Here is a 20,832-nt window from a genome sequence, read left to right on the forward strand (position 1 = left end):
CGCCGCATTTATAACACCTCAGCAGTGCCACAGGCTCATCGCCTCCATGCCACGCCGCAGTGATGCAGTAAATCATGCAGAGTCGGAGCCCCGACCAAGTATTGAGGGCAGATACTGGAAAGACTTCTCAGTAGGATGACATTTCCGTATTAAAAATAATTTTTGAAATTGGGCTTCTTTAATATTCTCATTTTCTGAGACACTAAATTTGGGGTTTTCATTAAAGAGTCTCTGTCACCACATGATAAGTGCCCTGTGTCCTATATAAGGAGATTGGCGCTGTAATGTAGGTGACAGTAATGTAGGTGTCGATTGGTCAGCGTCATACACTCCTCTGTACAACGCCCACTTGGTCTAAAGTAAAACACGCCCACTTGGGCATTAAGAAACTAATTAGCATAAAGCTAAAAATCGCTCAAAGTGGTAAAAATAGATCGTTTTTCTAAATAAAAAGCTCTGCTGTTATCTACATTACAGCGCCAATCTCCTTATATAGGAGACAGGGCACTTATAATGTGGTGACAGAGACTCTTTAAGGCTGGATTCACACGAGCATATTCGGTCCGTAATGGACGGAACGTATTTCGGCCGCAAGTCCCGGACCGAACACACTGCAGGGAGCCGGGCTCCTAGCATCATAGTTATGTACGACGCTAGGAGTCCCTGCCTCGCTGCAGGACAACTGTCCCGTACTGTAATCCTGTTTTCAGTACAGGACAGCAGTTCCACGGAGAGGCAGGGACTCCTAGCGTCGTACATAACTGATGCCAGAAGCCCGGCTCCCTGCACTGTGTTCGGTCCGTTCTGATGGAAAGCTCCGACGGAACGTCAGAACGGGACACTAACGCAGATGTGAACAGAGCCTTAGATAACATTATGATTTACAGATTCAATCCCTGAGCCGAGCTCACAGGGACCGGGCAAAATGGGCAGTGCGTGTCTTGCTATACTCAGGTTTACGCTATGACTGAGTATATACACATTGATCTATATATATATATATTAGTTTGCTAGTGGCACCGGACTGGCCCATCCATGACCAAGTGATTGACTGAAGGGCCAGAGTTCTGCCACAATAAAGGAACATTTCACTATTAACCTATGAGGGTGTATTCGGACATTGCGGTTGAGGTGCGGTTAAAAACGCAAAGAAAACCACATCCGAAAACCAAATGCGCTTTTACGATGCCGTTGTGCTAAGAACCGAGCCTCATATGCAACATATGAATATACCCTTAGGCCGGGTTCCTACGTAGTGTAAACGCTGCGGAATTTCCACAACGGAATTCATGGCGGAAACTCTGCAGCATTTACAGTAGCAGCAAAGTGGATGAGATTTGGAAAATGTCATGCCCACGCTGAAGAAAAAAATGCAGAATAGTCTTGCGGAAAGTGTTTTGCGGTGCGACTTTCAATTCTGCAGCGTGTCAATTTACGCTGCTTGTTCTGTGCGGAGAGGCTGCGTGTTCATAGACTTCAATGGGGAGCAGAAATTCTACAACAGATTTGCTTTGTTGCGGTTTTTACAGCGTTTACGCAGCGGGAACGTTCGAAATTCTGTTGCAGAAAATCTGCAGTGTATCAGAGCATGAAGGGTCCATGGAAAAATAGGACATGTCCTATTTTACTGCTCGTCACGCATCCTTCCATAGGCTCTAGTTTATGGGGGATCCGTGACAACCCGTCCCCCACGGGTGCACCTCGGACGTGAAAAACTGCAACTTTTCACATCCGAGGTCGCCGACACTCGTCTGAACGTGCACACACAAAATAAAAAATGTCTGAAAAACGGCTCAAGAAGTGACATGCACTTCTTTTTGGCCGGCAAAAATCAATGGGCAGATGTTCGTAGGCGTTCTGCTTCCGATTTTTCTTTGCAGATTCTTCTTTGCAACACATGATTTATTCTAAAAATTAAAAAGCTGCAAAAAACGCCATAAAGGAACGCAAAACACATTGTGTGCTGGAGGTCTATAGGAGAAAAGCACCACTGACTGCTGGAAAGAAACCCCAAACCAACCCTTGCTGTGATTTTGAAAAACGCAAGAATTCAATGGAGATGTAAAACCCGCAACAAATAGCAGATGTTGCGTTTTTTGCGAAAAGCGGTGATTCCAGGAGGCTGGTCTGCAGGATGGCAGAGGGACGCGTCGCCATGGCTACGTAAGTATGAAGGTTTGTTTTTTTAGGTGCAGTTTTCTGCAGCGGACATTCTGGTAAAAAAAACTGCACCAAAATTGAGTGCGTTTTTTCGACGGAAATTCCTTACGGCGCACAGGTCGGATACACGGTTTGCTTTTACGGAGCGTATCCACCCTGTGTGAACAGCCTTACACCATCCCAGGAGTCTCAAAAGACAGAAGCATTCCCGGAAAGTGGAATCACTCTGTATTACGGTCCAGTTTTCCAGGAATCCCAAATGACCTTTACTAGACACTGAGGAGATCTTGTGCAGCGCTCTATCCCAGAGAAGTGATTCTGTGTCCCCCGAGCTGCTGTGTGTGCAAGAGACACAACTTCTGCATTCATGACAATAACAGCTTATAAAGAGGGATTTCTGCAGGTTGTAGTTTGACATTTTATGGGCACCATCTTATAAAGCTGCAAAACCTTGAAAAAGAACAGAGAGTACTATATGTTGTGTTGAACTGCTGTATCTAATCCTATCATGTGTGATACTGTCTGCTGAGCCGCTGTATCTAATCCTATCATGTGTGATACTGCCTGCTGAGCCGCTGTATCTAATCCTATCGTGTGTGATACTGTCTGCTGAGCTGTGTATCTAATCCTATCATGTGTGATACTGTCTGCTGAGCTGTGTATCTAATCCTATCATGTGTGATACTGTCTGCTGAGCCGCTGTATCTAATCCTATCGTGTGTAATACTGTCTGCTGAGCTGTGCATCTAATCCTATCGTGTGTGATACTGTCTGCTGGGCTGTGTATCTAATCCCATCATGTGTGATACTGTCTGCTGAGCCTCTGTATCTAATCCTATCATGTGTGATACTGACTGCTGAGCTGTGTATCTAATCGTATCGCGTGTGATACGGTCTGCTGAGCTGTGTATCTAATCGTATCGCGTGTGATACTGTCTGCTGAGCTGTGTATCTAATCCTATCGTGTGTGATACTGTATCAGAAAGACATTCAGCATAAAATAAAAAACCCCAAAAAAACATTCCATTCTCAAGTCAAAGTATGTGAACAAAAAATGTTTACCCATAAAATCGGTAGGAAATATGAAATCGCCATCTGCTGGTAACTATGTGTAAATGCAGCATATCTCCCTGAACATACAGCAGAAACGTGTGGAATTATTTCAGACGTCTGTATTACGACTGCGCTTTGCCTACATGAGATAATTGTTGGCTGAACTCCTATTCATCAGCTCTCTCCCAGCTCCCCTATACCAATGCACATACGTCCGAGCCTGCTTGTCTATGGGACAGCAGAATAAGGCTTTCTGTAATTTCAACATCTGCCGTCGGGGGACAGTAGGGAGACCCCCATACACGTGATAATCGACCGATCTCACCGAAATCAGCCGACTTTCATCCAATGTGTATGACGGGTTTTCCTCACTCCTGTGTGGGGAGACAGAAGTGACAACCCCAGACAAAAAAGTGCCCATAGTAGATGTGACTTGGCATAGCACTGACTGTTACACCAGTTCTATTTCTCGGAGGGACGAGATGTATCGTATGATCCCTTCTTTCTATTGCAAGACTTGCAGATATTAGTTATGCGCATATGCTCTGTGTAAATTAAATAAATCTGTATATTTAATAGTCAGTCTCACCGCAGGCTGCAGAGCGACGAGACGAGAATCCAGCAGCTCCATTCAGATATTCATAATTATCACAATCCTACAGGAAGCAGAGAGCTGCGATAAACAAGAAATACGGTTATAGCTACCAACAAATCAGAGCGATAACTTTTCTTCATCGCCCCATAAGGTTGGATTCATGTAATCAGTTATTAAACCACTGCCAGGAGTGGATACAATGAGTATAAACAGAAGGGAAAGGTATAAGGAAAGACTTCTACATCTCTTCTGGATCCACTCCTGGCCTTGTCTTGTAGGGTAATATCACGAAGACAACCCCTTTAAAAAAAAAAAAAAAGACGTTATCGCGGCGATCAGCTGATCACGGCAGGTCTGGCTTCTCTAACCCGCGGCGATCAGCTGATCACGGCAGGTCTGGCTTCTCTAACCCGCGGCGATCGGCTGTTATCGCCATGGAAAGTCTCTGCCAGTCACGTATTGTAGCATTTAAATGGTCATCTATGTATTGCGTAAAGGTTCCGGCTGTTTTTCACGTCCGAGTTGCACCCGCGCGGGTCCCGTTTTCACGGATCCCCATAGACTCAAGTCTATCGAGGGATCCGTGAAAACGGAAGAAAATAGCACATGTTCTATTTTTCAACGGACCCTTCACACAGTCCGTTGAAACGACGGCCGTGTGAACGGCCCCTTTGAAATACATGCGTACGTGTGACAGCCGTTGTTTTAACAGCCGCCACACGGACGTAGACTACGGTCGTCTGAATTCGACTTTATAATAAACGGAAAGTTATCATATGTGATCATTACTGGTAAAGATAAAACATCCGCTCACAAGACCTTTTATGCTGCCTCAAGTCACGAACCGCGTTCACTACAAGTGGCGCAGGCAGCGGCTTTCATGAGGCGACGGACACGTTTTCTCTTTCAAATCAAGAAGGAAAGAACAGCAGGAGGAAGTCGCTATGAAGGTTTTCTTTTTCTTCTTCTTCTTTAAAAGAATAAAATACGATATAAATAAAGACACAATGCAAAATATTTTGTTGACCTAGATTATTATTGTTGTTGTTACTTTGTTAGAAAAAGAAGCGTCCTGCTAGATTTTTGGGCGGATTCTGCCCGAACTTCCATTGATGTCAATGGGAGGGGGGGGGGGTAATCTTTCTGCCGTCAGTAGGAATAGTTCCGTGGCAGGTTTTGCGTCCGGACCCGCCACGCAAAATCCACCGTTCGAACTGACCCTTTACAGTTCAATATATACCTTTAGTGAACTTTTAAGGAAATTGCATAAATAGCAATTCCATAATATGTTCTTATTAGCAGAATCCCTCCATTTACACGCTGGAGTGGTGACACTTTCAGGACTACAAGAATATGAAATTCCCCATTGTTGCCTAGTAAATCAATCAGCTGCATTGTAGCAGGCCGTTTGTGGTAGCCTGCACTCTGGCTATGGATCAGCAGGTACAGGCTGCCACAAAATTACCTATACCCTCTGGCAGGCCGGAAACCATGGTAAAATCTGACTTGTTAGGTTTATTATTGGCGTATTCCAGCAATTATCAGGATTATTAGTAGATTATAGAATAGCTCTTTATATACTAGTGTACAGTTGTACCTCAGGGCTCTGAATACACATCTCAGAACAATGGGAGCCGCCGTTCCTGAGCAATGGACCCAATTATATTATTGTATAAACTTAATGGATTGCAAAAAGTCCTGGTCCCTGGCAAAACTATCGACATTTCGGAAACTAAATATTGACACCTATTCGCTAATGTTTGCCTGGGATGAACGAATTAAAGTACTTAACCTACAAAACTATGAGTCTTTCCCTAAGTGCACAGCAGAGAAAAGCTTTGACGTATATCGTAAGTCTTGGCGAATGAGTCTGAACACACTGGAAATCAGGTCAATGGAAATAAGGACAGTCCTGTATATTATTAATAGTGCAGGCGGCTGCAGGGGAGTCTCTGCTGCGCTGTCTGCACCGGGGCCGAGGACAGATCAATAGCGAGCGCAGACTCTGCCCTAAAACTAGGTTATACCAATTATAAGGAGGATCCGGCACGCTCCACGGTGGTAAATGAACATGATTTCTGCTGGTGTAAACACTTTACATCACGATTTATAAAATTGCAAGGGACAAATTCTCTGCCATTAAAAAAATCTGATTAATTCCCATTCTAAATATAGAGAATAACAGCGACATATTCCATGGAGCGGTGCAGACTGTCACTCACATCAGTCTCCCAGGAGCTCACAATCTAATCTTGCTAATTTACATATACACTGGGTTTAATTTCATAGGCAGTTAATGAGTTTACCCGCAGGGGAAGAACAGGGAGGACATCCTGGCTCCACTCAGACGCTGCTCCTGCTCAGACATGAACTCTGGACACATGTTGTAGGACTACGGTGCCGACCACAGAGCTTCAGGGTCTGTTCACATTACCGTCATGCCTTTCCTTCTGACGGATCTCCACAACTTATAATGGGATCCATCAGGTACTGGGTACTCTAAATCACTGGACACCAGAGACAGGGACTCAACTGTACACCGGGGATTTGATGCTAGACCAATATACAGGGACTGGCACAAGGCAAATGGAACCAGAAACTGGGTGGGGGGTGGGGGGGGGTATTTTGCCAACTTTACCATGAGTGCCATAACCACAGCTGCTTTAACCGTAGGGCAAACGGTGAACTTGCACCCGGTCCTTTTTCAGCAGCAATATTTTGAACTCTGTCCATGTCCTCAGGGTGGCATCGCGCCTCCTGCGCATCAAGCAGGTGAGGTGGGAACAAGAGCCGCAGCTGTGACTAGCGGAGAAAGCATCTGGTTGCCCAGCAAACAGACACAGCCGTCTGTAGGAGCCACGGCTGCTCCACGTGACGTGGTGCTGGGCGAAGTGAGTAAGGCCTGATTCAGACGACCGTGGCGTTTTTGCGCACGTTAAACACGCAGCGTTTTGCCTGCGCAAAAGCCACTTACCTGCTCCGTGAGCCATCATCATATGATACGCGGCTGCGTGCTTTTCGTGCAGCCGCCATCATTATGACACGCCATTTGGATGTTTGTAAACAGAAAAGCACGTGGTGCTTTTCTGTTTACATTCATCCTTTTGACAGCTGGTGCGCGAAACAGGCAGTTCGCACGGAAGTGCTTCCATGCAACCTGCGTGGTTTTCACGCACCCATTGACTTCAATGGGTGCGTGATGCGCGAAATACGCGGAGATATTGAACGTGTCGCGCTTTTTACGCAAAAAGCACGGACTGTCTGTACTGGCCCATAGACTTCTATTGGTCCATGCGTGCCGCGTGAAAACCACGCGGCCTGCACGGACTAAATTCGCGGTCGTGTGAATCGGCCCTAACACTGTGGCTGTGAATTATTCTGGGAGTATCCGAGGCTGCTGCCATGGAGGTATATGTGACAGGCACACTGGGATATCTGAGACTGAGGCACAGTGTGGGGTCACCTGTGGACGGCGAGTGTCATCCGCAGGCCGTCCACAACCACAGACCTTACACACACAAGATGTGCAGTGACTTTAAGGAGCCCAGACCGGGCTCCTGGACAATGTACGGACCGTGGGAACCGCAGTCGTGTGCATTGGCCCATAGGATAGAATGTGTTCTATACTACCCGCAATTGTGGATAGCATGCGGCGACAAAACTACGGTCGTGTGCATGAGGCCTTATTGTTCCTTTATATAATGCATCCTCATCATCAGGAGGAAGAAATCTGCATCTGTAACGGCAATCCACCGGCTTCCAGTAAGACGTCTGTATTGTATTCTCTCCCACCTGCACATCGCCAGGAGTCCATCTGAAAACTAAAGATGGAATTAAATTCTGTAGTCTCAGAATATTCGTGAACACATTTATTCAACGAACATTTTGAGACTATAGAATTTCATTTTTTGCAAGAGGCGCCATAAAATAGACATCAGAAGATCCTCTATTTCTTCATTAAATCCTGGTTTTCAATCAGTCCGGAATATCGCCAAATGCCCGGGGCTGAGGGCGTCAGCAGTCCCTCAGTCTACCCCACAGGGGGTTACATGCACATTATTCCATACCATCAGATGAGCCCTGATGAAAGACGTATTACACAAGGAGCCGCCCTCCTCTTCTTTAAAGTGAAGCTAAACGTTAACAAACTTCTTACATGGCCGAGCACGGAGACCCCCACCAATCGCTAGAATGAAGCCGCTGAAGGTCTCGTGTGAGCGCTCAGCCGCTTCGTGTCTGTTTGGCTTTTTCCGGAAAGCCGATGTATCGGAGTATGGAGTCATAGACTTTCTATTGACTCCGTACACGATAAATTTATTTCTGGAAAAAGCCGAACAGACACGAAGCGGCTGAGCGCTCACACGAGACCTTCAGCTGCTTCATTCTAGCGTTTGGTGGGGGGTCTCAGTGCTCGGACCCCCACCAATCCAAACTTCTGACATGTCACTATGACATGCCAGAAGTTTGTCAAACTTTTAACTGCACTTTAATTTTTCTCCTTAGCCTAAAAAGTAAAGATGAAGGTTTTCTTGGCCGGCTTTCATCAGTTATAGGAATCTCTCGCCCCAGGAGTTGGAACAGTCACAGGTTCACACAGTGCCCACAGATCAGGGCATATGGCTCCCAGCTATCTCTCACTGTGACAACTGCACCCAGCAAGATGGCAAAACTTCAATGAGCAATGGGAGAGGGTATCTACAGGAGTCCATGACCTCCGTGATTCCTAATAAAGACAAATCAAAGGGGAGAGAATAGACATGGACCGCACATCCACTGTATACAATGATCAATTGCGGCTAGGCAAAATATTTAAATATGAACGAGAGGTTCTTTGTAACATTTTGATCAAATTGTATGCAAGCCCACTTGCCACTTCACGGCGACCTCTAAAAGTGGGTCCCTAGTCTATCGGTTGCACCACCGCGCGGTGGCCACCGCCACCGCAGCACCGCTCCTGCAGAGGGAGCAACCCAGAGGCCCAAAAGCACCCATGCCATCAGGCCAAGCCAAGCCTCCCTGGCTCTGGGCCACGTCCCCCCACAAGCGCAGCACCACAGCAACAGACACCACCACACAGTAGCACAACTAGTGAACAGATGGAATGAGCTCACCTTACCATGCGCCCCCAGTGGCCAACTGAGAGTACAAGCAGGAGCAGGAACACTTATGAGGTCATTCCTAAATTACAATCAGCTGGGCCAAAAGTGTGGAGTGCTGGTACCAAGTAAAACAAAACAACAGAGGGGATAGACTCTGTATCATATCAAAGGGGAGAGAATAGACATGGACCGCACATCCACTGTATACAATGATTAATTGCGGCTAGGCAAAATATTTAACCCCTTAGTGACCAGCCTATTTTAGGCCCTAATGACCAAGCTATTTTATTCGTTTTTCTATAGTCGCATTCAAAGAGCTATAACGTTCTTATTTTTTCGTCTACATAGCTGTATGAGGACTTGTTTTTTGATTAGTTGTGCTTTTTAATGGCACCATTTTTGGGTACATATAATTTTTATATTAACTTTTATTAACCTTTTTGGGGGGGGATTATAAAAAAAAACTGAAATTCCGCCATTGTTCTATGCGTTTTTAAATTGACGCCGTTCACTGTGCGACGTAAATTACGTTACCTTTATTCTATGGGTCGGTACGATTACGGCGATACCACATATGTAGATTTTTTTTTATGTTTTACGACTTTTGCACAATAAAAACACTTTTGAACTAAAATTATTTGTTTTTGCATCGTCGCTTTCCAAGAGCCGTCATTTTTTTATTTTTCCATCAATGTAGTGATTTTTTGGGCTTGTTTTCTGCGGGACAAGACGTAGTTTTGAATGGTACTGTTTTGGGGTACATGGGACTTATTGATTCATTTTTATTTTGACTTTTTTGGGGGGCAATGGAAAAAAATTGCAATTTCGCCATGGTTTTTTGAGGTTTTTTTTTACGGTGTTCACTTTGCGGTTTAAATTACATATTAACTTTATTAATGGAGTCATTACGGTCGCGGCGATACCACATATGTGTACTTTTTTTTTTTTTTTACACTTTTACTAAATAAAACCACTTTTTATGGGAAAAAATGGTTTTATTTATTTTTTTACTGTACTTTTTATTAATAATATTTATTTCACTTTGATGACTGATTTTATTAGTCCCACTAGGGGACTTTACTGTGCGATGTTCCGATCGCTGCTATAATGCTTTGGTATACTTTGTATACCAGAGCATTATTGCCTGTCAGTGTAAATCTGACAGGCAATCTGTTAGGACGTGCCTCCGGCGCGCCCTAACAGGAATATGTCCAGGGCAGACCTGGGGGCTTTTATCAGGCCCCCGGCTGCCATGACACCCCATCGGAGACCCGCGATTTCATTCGCGGGCCGCCGATGGGTGACAGAGGGAGCGCACTCCCTCTGTAAACAAAGTTAAATGCCGTGGTCGCTATTGACGGCTGTATTGAACGGGTTAAACGGCGTTGGAGCAGGAGCTCAGCTGTCATCAGACAGCAGAGCCCCGGCTCCTGCCTGCACGGGAGACCCGTGCAGGACTTAGACTAGGCTGACGTGAAAAGGCGTCAGCCTAGCCTAAAGCCCATTAGTGACCGACGTAAAAAGGCGTATTAGTGGTCACTAAGGGGTTAAATATGAGCGAGAGGTTCTTTGTAACATTTTGATCAAATTGTATGCAAGCCCACTTGCCACTTCATGGCGACCTCTAAAAGTGGGTCCCTAGTCTATCGGTTGCACCACCGCGCGGTGGCCACCGCCACCGCAGCACCGCTCCTGCAGAGGGAGCAACCCTAATAAAGACAAACCTACAGCAAAGGAACAGTCAAAGAGGAAAAACAAGAAGGTGCTGGGCCCCGTAGCAAAGTTTCTCCATGTGAAGGTCAGGGGGAGGGCACACTTGCCAGCCGAAATGTGGTCACAAAAAAAAAAAGAGAAGTACAACTCCCAGCATGGCCTGACAACTGATAGTCATTAGACTACAATGGGAGTTGAAGTTTTACAGAAAATGAGCTACATCGCTTGTGTAACTACAACTCCCAGCATTAACTGACAAAAGAACAGAGCATGCTGGGAGAATGTTATCTATCAGTCACATAAGTAGATAATGTGGGATAGGAGCATGGGAGACATCAAACCCCAAAATTCATAGAGACCCCAGACCAGACCCCTAAATTAATTCAGACCCACAGACTAGGCCCAAAATTTATTGAAGCCCCAGACCAGACCCAAAAATTAATTGAAACCCAAGACTAGGCCCAAAGTTAATTGAGACCCCAGACTAGGCCCAAAATAAATTGAGACCCCAGACCAGACCCATCTATTGACTTACTGCTCCTGTGTTCTCTTTCGGATGACACCACATAACGCCCTGACTCTGTTCTAGGCTCCGTTGAGGTTGCGGACCCTGTATTAGACGCTACGGTGGTAGTTATGCTGCTGCTGACAAGGATGGCACAGGGAATTGTACAGAATTGCAGACAATTTTGGAGAACAGGCACGACTGCGCCTCTGGATTCCTTTAATTACGCATCGGATATTCTTGATTAACGGAGGTTCATAGAGAAGTAAAAAAAAACAGGCAAAGATCTTCTGGATTATCAAATGCCGGATTAAAGGATTTTCACTATAAATTGAACAAAAAAGCATGAATAAACATGACATTAGAAAATAAAGAGTTCCCGTCTTCTGTCGGGCAGAATTTGTAGGTCTAGTCGATCTACACTGATATTTCGATGCACCCCAGGCTCTGGTTTGCACAATCTCCACACAATATCTTTGCACGCTGTGGCACAATATTAACGTTTCCTCTCAAATTGAAACTTTCTTCTCCACTTCCCTTTTTTACAAATTATTAGAAGATATTCTGAATTGTAGAAAAACCCTTTACTGTGACACAAAAAGACTCAATGGTTATCTGAGCAGCAACTATCCAGAGGTAGATGTAGCAGAGCTGAGTAGGTCAGTGCCACGGAGCTAAACTGGTCATGTAAATTGCACCTCTGGTTTTCTAAAACTTTTGCAATGCCATAGGGACATAGAGAAGATTACATCGGTGTGGGTCTGTGACCTGAAGCCTCCACCACTGATCCCTACAGTGAAGGGGCCCCTGGTGGTCTTCTCAGCCCCCGCTGGATCTATGAGCTACTGTTTCTGGCGCTCCTATAGACCAGATTGTGACTGTGCACCTTGTAAACCGACTACATTCTATTAACTTAATTATCAAGATGCACAAAAGAAACAGTGGAAAATTCAGCTCTGCTACATTTGTGCATGCAGACTGCATGAGAGGTGAAACAAGTGTCTTTTTGGTGTATGCGAGTGTGGTTAGTGGTTTATTTTTTTTTAGCATCTACCATCGTTTGTGTGAACAGGTTAGAGGATGTTGGACCATATAATAAGATAAGGGTCCAGCACCACTATCATGCCACTTAGGGCTATATCACACGGCAGATTTTGGGTGGTAGGTGCCGCTGCAAAATCCGCCGCGGAACTATTCCTGCCGTCGGCATGACGATTCCTCCCTCCCATTGGCATCAATGGGAGGTCCGGGCAGAATCCGCCTGAAGATCGAGTAAGATGCTTTTTTTTGGCAATAGCTGAAAAAAAAAAATCAGCTAGTGGGAAAAAGAAGCGTCCGACTCCCATTGAAATTTTTGGGTGGACGCAAGACGGACGCGCTCGTCTGAATAAGGACTTAGAACTCGATCCCCAGCATGGTGCAACGTTGGTGTTCAGCAGAAAGGACTATACTTAGGTGTCCGTCTCGGGTTGGTGCCGGGCATATTATGGGATGTCTGATCCAGCTAGAAAAACACACGACGCCTACGTGAGCGCTTTATTTAAGCACTAGCCACTTATTTTTTCAGTACTAAATAAACATTGCAGTGACCTGAACTTCCTTCTATCCAAGAAACAAGGAGCTGTTCAGATGGAAACCGTGCAGCGCCAGACTCCCGCACCGTGCAGCGCCAGACTCCCGCACCGTGCAGCGCCAGTGGCTAAATTTATACCTCAAAGTTACTGCAAAACCACAACGATGCCAGCGTAGGCTAATGATATCAATGTTTTTTCCCAGGAAATGTAAGACTCGCCCTCTTCTTCATGTTATGTTTCTGTTCAGCTGATTTATCTGTTTCTGGGAAAGCTGAGTGACAACCAATATGGCTGCCGTTAGCGCTCCCTCAGGCATACTTGCGTTTACATATCATTTTGCACTGCGCTCGGTGAATGTGTTATGTGACGGCATTTTTTCATATTTATAAGAAATCGTGCTCTGCTGAGGCATCCAGTAAATAAACTCATAATGCCTGCTTTACTTTTTTTTTAAATATACAATGGGACCCTATGGGCGACGTATGCCACTGTAACCGTAGACGGTGGTATACGTTGGATGTATATGTCAGGAAGTACTCCTGATCTCGAGATGTAAACAGAGACTAAAGTCCTTATTAGACGGAGCGATTATAGTACGAATATTTGTATGTTTTGTATGTAAGAGATAATCGCCAAGTGCCACAGCGTGCAACGATCGAACGACGAACAATAAATTGTCGGGTTTACGTGGATTGACCACATCTACCTGAGTGAAAGATTATCGTTCATCGCCACCACATCCCCTTGTCTAATCAGAAATCAGAAGTCTATACTTACCCGTAGCCATGGCGATGCGTCCCTCTGACGTCCTGCAGCCCGGCCTCCTGATGACGGTCCATCCCATGTGACCGCTGCAGCCTGTGATTGGCTGCTGCAATCACATGGGATGAAACGTCATTCCTGGAGACCAGGCAGGAGCAGAGAGTTCTGGGTAAGTATGAGATTTTAAATTTTTTTCCCGAGTCTCAATTTTTGCGGCAGAATCACAGTTTTTCCGCCACAAAAATCTCAAAAACTGCTATTTGTTGCGGGTTTTACCTTCCCATGTAATTCAATGGGGAAAAGCAGCAAACGAAGAGAAGCGATTCCGCAGCATAAAGTGATGTGCTACGGATTGAAAAACGCACCGCAGATCAATTTATGAACTTTTTTCTTTGCGTTTTTTTTACGCAGCGCGTGGACGAGATTTGTTCACATCTCAACCCCTCTGCGGTTCACGTATCTTGTGCTGCGGATTTTCCACAATGAAATAAGTTGCGGAAAATCCGAAGTATCTACACAATGTGTGAATCCGGCCTCAGCCTCCACCCTTTATAGAGTTCTCCTTGTATTCAGGTGGGTGACCTGGATGTACATTATTTACAGATTACTTGCTAACAAAGGGGAAATCTCCTGGACGAGCAGCAAATCCTGTGGGTGCCCGCCCCCCCCCCCCCTTCTGGGGGTCCCTGCAGACAATGTCAGGATTTAAGAGGACTGCAAGAACAGGGGGCGGCTGCAAGTCTCTAAGGGTGTGCATTAGCTAGGGGGTCTGTATTTATTTTGAGGGGGTGAGATGGCACAGGTCACATGCACCTCACAACTTTAAAAAGATTGGGACATTTTTTTGTAACATTAGGTCACACATTTAACCCCACCCAATTCCTGTCCTTACACTCCTAGTTCACTTTGTGCCCCCACACAGTATAATGTCCCCATAGAGCCCCAGACAATATAATGCTCCATAGAGCCCGCCACACAGTATATAGGCCCCATAGTGCCCCCACACCGTATGATGCTCCTATAGTGCCCCCCCACAGTATGATGCTGCTATAGTGCCCCCCCCCACAGTATGATGCTGCTATAGTGCCCCCCCCCCACAGTATGATGCTGCTATAGTGCCCCCCCCCACAGTATAATGCTCCTATAGTGCCCCCCCACAGTATAATGCTCCTATAGTGCCCCCCCACAGTATGATGCTCCTATAGTGCCCCCCCACAGTATGATGCTGCTATAGTGCCCCCCCCACAGTATGATGCTGCTATAGTGCCCCCCCCCACAGTATGATGCTGCTATAGTGCCCCCCCACAGTATGATGCTGCTATAGTGCCCCCCCACAGTATGATGCTGCTATAGTGCCCCCCCCACAGTATGATGCTCCTATAGTGCCCCCCCCCCACAGTATGATGCTGCTATAGTGAGCCCCCCCACAGTATGATGCTGCTATAGTGCCCCCCCCCCCCACAGTATGATGCTGCTATAGTGCCCCCCCACAGTATGATGCTGCTATAGTGCCCCCCACACAGTATAATGCTCCTATAGTGCCCCCCACAGTATGTTGCTCCTATAGTGCCCCCCACAGTATGATGCTCCTATAGTGCCCCCCCACAATATGATGCTGCTATAGTGTCCCCCCGCCACAGTATAGTGCTCATATAATGCCCCCCCACAGTATGATGCTGCTATAGTGCCCCCCCCCCCAATATGATGCTCCTATAGTGCCCCACCCACAGTATGATGCTGTTATAGTGCCCCCCACAGTATAATGCTCCTATAGTGTCCCCCCCCACAGTATAGTGCTCATATAATGCCCCCCCACAGTATGATGCTGCTATAGTGCCCCCCCAATATGATGCTCCTATAGTGCCCCACCCACAGTATGATGCTGTTATAGTGCCCCCCACAGTATGATGCTCCTATAGTGCCCCCCCCACAGTATAATGCTCCTATAGTGCCCCCCCACAGTATGATGCTCCTATAGTGCCCCCCACAGTATGATGCTCCTATAGTGCCCCCCCCCACAGTATGATGCTCCTATAGTGCCCCCCCCACGATGCTCCTATAATGCCCCCCCCCACAGTATGATGCTCCTATAGTGCCCCCCCCCACGATGCTCCTATACTGCCCCCCCCCCCACAGTATGATGCTCCTATAGTGCCTTAACACTCAGTATAATGCCTCCATAGCTGCCCCACACACAGTAGATTCCTCCATACAGTATATTACCCATATACCACCCCTCACACAGTATAATGCCCCTTTAGTGCCCCAGACAGTATAATGCTCCTATAGGGCCCTCCACACAGTAGAATGCCCCCATAGTGCCTCCTAAATATAATAAAATAAATACTCCCTGGCCTTGTTTCCACAAGGAATATAGGAGTTCCTTCTGCAGTTCTCCTCCGGTCTATGGCTGGGCACAAGCAGGCGCTATAACATCACTGCAGTGCCCATCTGCACCATGCCGCTCTTGGCAGACGTCACATAGTGAATGGTGGAGCAGGGAGCGGAAAACTCCACCTGTAATGGCAGGAAGGAGGTGAAGGGAAAGTGAGCCCTAATCTACCCACCGCCCTGTCCCTGCCTACTTGCAACGACCCGCCCTAGGCGACGAGGTACAACTGGGCGGCGGTCCCTACGCTGGCTAAGTGCACTGGAAGACAAACGGGGAACACGCAAGGGAAGGGGCAGTAGCCACGGAACGCCACGAGGAAACGGGGCGGTGAACGAACAGTCAGGACCAGGACGAAGTGAGTACACCCGAGCGGGCACGGAGACAGAAGCAAGCCAGGGCAAGCAAAGCAGGTCAAGCAGAACTGCAGCAAGGCAGAAGCACGGCAGAAGCAGGCTGGAGCAAGCAGCAGTGGGGCCAGGAATCCAAAAGAATTACAAGCACTGAGGGAGAGCACAGGGCAGGTAATAAAGGGCAGGGGGCGGAGCTAACTCCGAGAGACCAGGCCGCGATAGGCTCTCCCACTCCTGAGCCTGCCACCCTGGTTGGTGGGAGATGGTGTCAGTCGAACAGGTCTGGCCTCAGGTGTGGATTGATTAATCCCAGGAGTATAGCTAGATGAAGTACCTGGCAGATCCCTAACAGTACTCCCCCTTTTATGAGGGGCCACCGGACCCTTACTAAGGGGACCCGGTTTAGTGGGGAAGAGGAGGTGGAACCTCCTGATCAATACCCCAGCGTGAACATCACGGGCAGGTACCCAAGTCCTCTCCTCCGGCCCGTATCCTTTCCAATGGACCAGGTACTGGAGGGAGCCCTGGACCATCCTACTGTCCATAATCTTGGCCACCTCGAATTCCACCCCCTCAGGGGTGAGAACGGGAACAGGAGGTATCCTCGAGGGGGACCAGGACGGGGAGCAGCGTTTAAGGAGGGAGGCATGGAAGACGTCATGTATGCGAAAGGATGGGGGGAGCTCCAGACGGAAGGATACAGGGTTGAGGACTTCAATGATCTTATAAGGTCCAATGAATCGGGGAGCAAACTTCCTGGACGGGACCTTAAGGCGCAAGTTCCTGGACGACAACCAGACCAAATCCCCGACGACAAACCGGGGGTTAGCAGAACGTCTACTATCCGCTTGAATCTTTTGTGCGCTCTGGGACGCCTCTAGGTTCTTCTGAACCTGGGCCCAGACAGTGCACAGTTCCCGATGAACCTCCTCTACCTCAGGATTATTGGAACAACCAGGGGAGACGGAGGAGAACCTTGGGTTAAACCCGAAATTACAGAAAAACGGGGAGACCCCTGACGAGTTACTGACCCGGTTATTCAGGGAAAATTCAGCAAGGGGAAGGAATGAGACCCAATCGAATTGGCAGTCCGAGATGAAACACCTTAAATATTGTTCCAGGGATTGGTTGGTCCTTTCCGTTTGGCCATTAGTTTCGGGATGGAAGGCGGAGGAGAAGGACAGATCAATCTCCAACTTTTTACAAAAAGCTCTCCAAAATAAGGAAACAAATTGTACCCCTCTGTCAGAAACGATATTGACTGGGGCCCCATGGAGACGCAGGATGTGTTTCACGAACAAAGAAGCTAACGTCTTGGCGTTAGGTAGCTTCTTAAGGGGCACAAAGTGGCACATCTTGCTGAAGCGGTCGACTACCACCCACACCACCGACTTGCCCTGAGATGGAGGCAAATCGGTGATAAAATCCATGGAGATATGGGTCCAAGGTCTCTGGGGAATGGGCAAGGAACGTAGTAGGCCCGCAGGTCGGGACCTAGGGGTTTTGGACCTAGCGCAAACCTCACAAGCAGCGACGTAAGCCCTAACATCTTTAGGCAACCCAGGCCACCAATAGTTTCTGGTAATGAGGTGTTTGGTGCCCAAGATGCCAGGATGACCAGATAGAGCGGAGTCATGGTTTTCCCTGAGTACCCTCAGCCGGTATTGCAGGGGAACAAACAGTTTGTCCCCAGGGACGTTCCCGGGAGCTGCACCCTGATCAGCCGCGATATCAGAAGCTAAATCAGAATCCGTGGCAGAGACAATTATACCAGGGGGTAAAATACAAGCGGGATCCTTCTCGGAAGGAGGATTGGCCATGAAACTACGTGACAGAGCGTCAGCCTTAATATTCTTGGACCCAGCCCTATAGGTAACCAAGAAATTAAATCTGGTAAAGAATAGTGCCCACCGAGCTTGTCTAGGATTAAGCCTCCGGGCCGATTCTAGGAAAACCAGATTCTTGTGATCCGTAAGGACCGTTACCTGGTGTCTGGCCCCCTCCAGGAAGTGCCGCCACTCCTCAAACGCCCATTTAATGGCTAGAAGTTCGCGGTTGCCAATATCATAGTTACTCTCCGTGGGCGAAAACTTCCTAGAGAAGTAAGCACAGGGGCGGAGATGGGTGAGGGAGCTGGTACCCTGGGACAAGACGGCCCCCACTCCCACCTCGGAAGCGTCAACCTCCACAATAAATGGCTCCTCTTGGTTGGGCTGAATCAGCACGGGGGCCGAGATAAAGCACTTCTTGAGAGTCTCAAAGGCCTGGACGGCCTCAGGGGGCCAATGGAGGACATCGGCACCCTTGCGGGTGAGGTCCGTAAGAGGCTTAGCGACGACCGAGAAGTTGGCAATAAATCTCCTGTAATAGTTGGCGAACCCTAAAAAACACTGTAACGCCTTAAGGGAGGCAGGTTGGACCCATTCCGCCACAGCTTGAACCTTGGCAGGGTCCATGCGGAATTCATGAGGAGTGAGGATTTGCCCTAAAAATGGTATCTCCTGTACCCCAAAGACACATTTTTCAGTCTTAGCAAACAGATTATTCTCCCGAAGGACCTGGAGCACCTTCCTGACATGCTCCACGTGGGAGGACCAGTCCTTGGAAAACACCAGTATGTCATCAAGGTACACAACAAGAAATATCCCCAGGTAATCTCTCAGGATTTCATTAATAAAATTCTGGAAGACAGCAGGGGCATTACACAACCCAAAGGGCATGACCAGGTATTCGAAATGACCCTCGGGTGTGTTGAACGCAGTTTTCCACTCATCCCCCTCTTTGATGCGGATAAGGTTATATGCCCCCCGTAGATCGAACTTAGAAAACCACTGGGCTCCCTGAACCTGATTAAAAAGATCCGGAATCAAAGGAAGTGGGTACTGGTTCCTTACGGTGACCTTATTCAGGTTACGATAATCAATGCACGGCCTAAGACCACCATCCTTCTTCCCCACGAAGAAGAAGCCAGCACCTACAGGAGAAGTCGAGGGGCGAATGAAACCCTTGGCCAGGCATTCTTGGATATATACCCTCATCGCTTCACGTTCAGGACATGAAAGATTAAATATCCTACCCTTAGGAAGCTTGGCACCAGGCACCAAATCGATGGCGCAATCGTAATCTCTATGGGGGGGCAACACCTCAGAGGCCTCCTTGGAAAACACATCGGCGAAGTCCTGAACAAACTCAGGAAGCGTGTTTACCTCCTCCCGGGGAGAAATAGAGTTAACAGAAAGACATGACATCAGACATTCATTACCCCATTTGGTGAGATCCCCAGTATTCCAATCAAACGTGGGATTATGCAACTGCAACCAGGGAAGACCTAATACCAGATCAGACGATAATCCCTGCATCACCAGTACAGAGCACTGCTCCAAATGCATGGAGCCAACCAGGAGTTCAAAAACAGGGGTATGTTGAGTAAAATAACCATTAGCAAGGGGGGTTGAGTCGATTCCTACTACAGGGATAGGATAAGGTAAATCAATACAAGGCATCTTTAGAGACATAGCAAATTCCACAGACATGATATTAGCAGATGAGCCAGAATCCACGAAAGCACTGCCCGTGGCAGACCGGCCAGCAAACGAGACCTGAAAGGGAAGCAAAATTTTATTGCGTTTCACATTAACGGGAAATACCTGTGCGCCCAAGTGACCTCCCCGATGATCACTTAGGCGCGGAAGTTTTCCGGCTTCTTATTCTTGCGCCTGGGACAGGTGTTCAGTAGATGCTTGTCGTCCCCACAGTAGAAGCAGAGACCATTCATTCTGCGAAACTCCCTACGTTGTCGAGGGGACATGGAGGCCCCGAGTTGCATAGGTACCTCCGAGTCCTCCGTGGAGGGGCGAGGAGACGGGACCTCGGGGGGAATCGCAGAAAAGTCAGAGGGGAGCACACTGAAGCGTTCTAGCTGACGTTCCCTGAGACGTCGGTCAAGTCGTACTGCTAGGGCCATAACCTGGTCAAGGGAGTCAGAAGAGGGGTAACTAACCAGCAGATCCTTCAGGGCGTCAGATAATCCTAACCTAAACTGGCACCTTAGGGCCGGATCGTTCCACTGAGAAGCTACGCACCACTTCCTAAAATCAGAACAGTATTCCTCAACCGGTCTCCTACCCTGACGTAAGGTCACCAGCTGACTCTCGGCTAAAGCAGTCCTGTCAGTCTCGTCGTAAATGAGTCCGAGGGCAGAGAAAAAACGATCAACAGAGGAAAGTTCAGGGGCGTCAGGAGCCAAGGAGAAGGCCCACTCTTGGGGCCCTTCCTGGAGTCGGGATATGATGATACCCACCCGCTGGTTCTCGGAACCTGAGGAGTGGGGCTTTAGGCGGAAATACAGTCTGCAACTCTCCCGGAAGGAGAGAAACGTCTTACGGTCCCCTGAGAACCGGTCAGGTAACTTGAGGTCGGGTTCTAGAGGTGAGGTGAGGGGTACTACTAAAGCAGCGTCACCCTGATTGACCCTTTGGGCCAGGGCCTGGACCTGTAGGGAGAGGCCCTGCATCTGCTGGGTCAGGGTCTCAAGGGGGTCCATGATAGCGTCAGCGTAGGAGAAAGGGTAGACTAGGTAAGGGCTTGTAATTATGTAATGGCAGGAAGGAGGTGAAGGGAAAGTGAGCC

The 20,832-nt window shown here is 47.8% G+C and overlaps 1 protein-coding gene across 11 annotated transcripts in view; it reads right to left on the reverse strand.

The window, feature by feature from the left end:
- The window catches only part of DGLUCY (D-glutamate cyclase), a 43,373-nt gene that overhangs the window by 17,887 nt on the left and 4,654 nt on the right, over positions 1 to 20,832 (reverse strand). The window contains exons 2-3 of one of the 11 annotated variants that reach the window (XM_075844354.1): positions 4,628 to 4,778; positions 3,803 to 3,869 (exon numbers count right to left, since the gene is read on the reverse strand). The exons of 6 other annotated variants lie outside the window; for them this stretch is intronic. In XM_075844354.1, coding sequence (XP_075700469.1) covers positions 3,803 to 3,844 — 42 coding nt within the window. In that variant the 5' untranslated portion in view covers positions 3,845 to 3,869; positions 4,628 to 4,778. Of the gene's footprint in view, positions 1 to 3,802; positions 3,887 to 4,622; positions 4,779 to 11,155; positions 11,381 to 20,832 lie in introns of those variants that run through there. 4 more of the 11 variants (XM_075844352.1, XM_075844353.1, XM_075844355.1 and 1 more) reach the window with 4 other exon arrangements.

This window comes from Rhinoderma darwinii, chromosome 12 (assembly GCF_050947455.1).
Source record: "Rhinoderma darwinii isolate aRhiDar2 chromosome 12, aRhiDar2.hap1, whole genome shotgun sequence".
NCBI classification, from domain to species: Eukaryota; Metazoa; Chordata; class Amphibia; order Anura; family Rhinodermatidae; genus Rhinoderma; species Rhinoderma darwinii.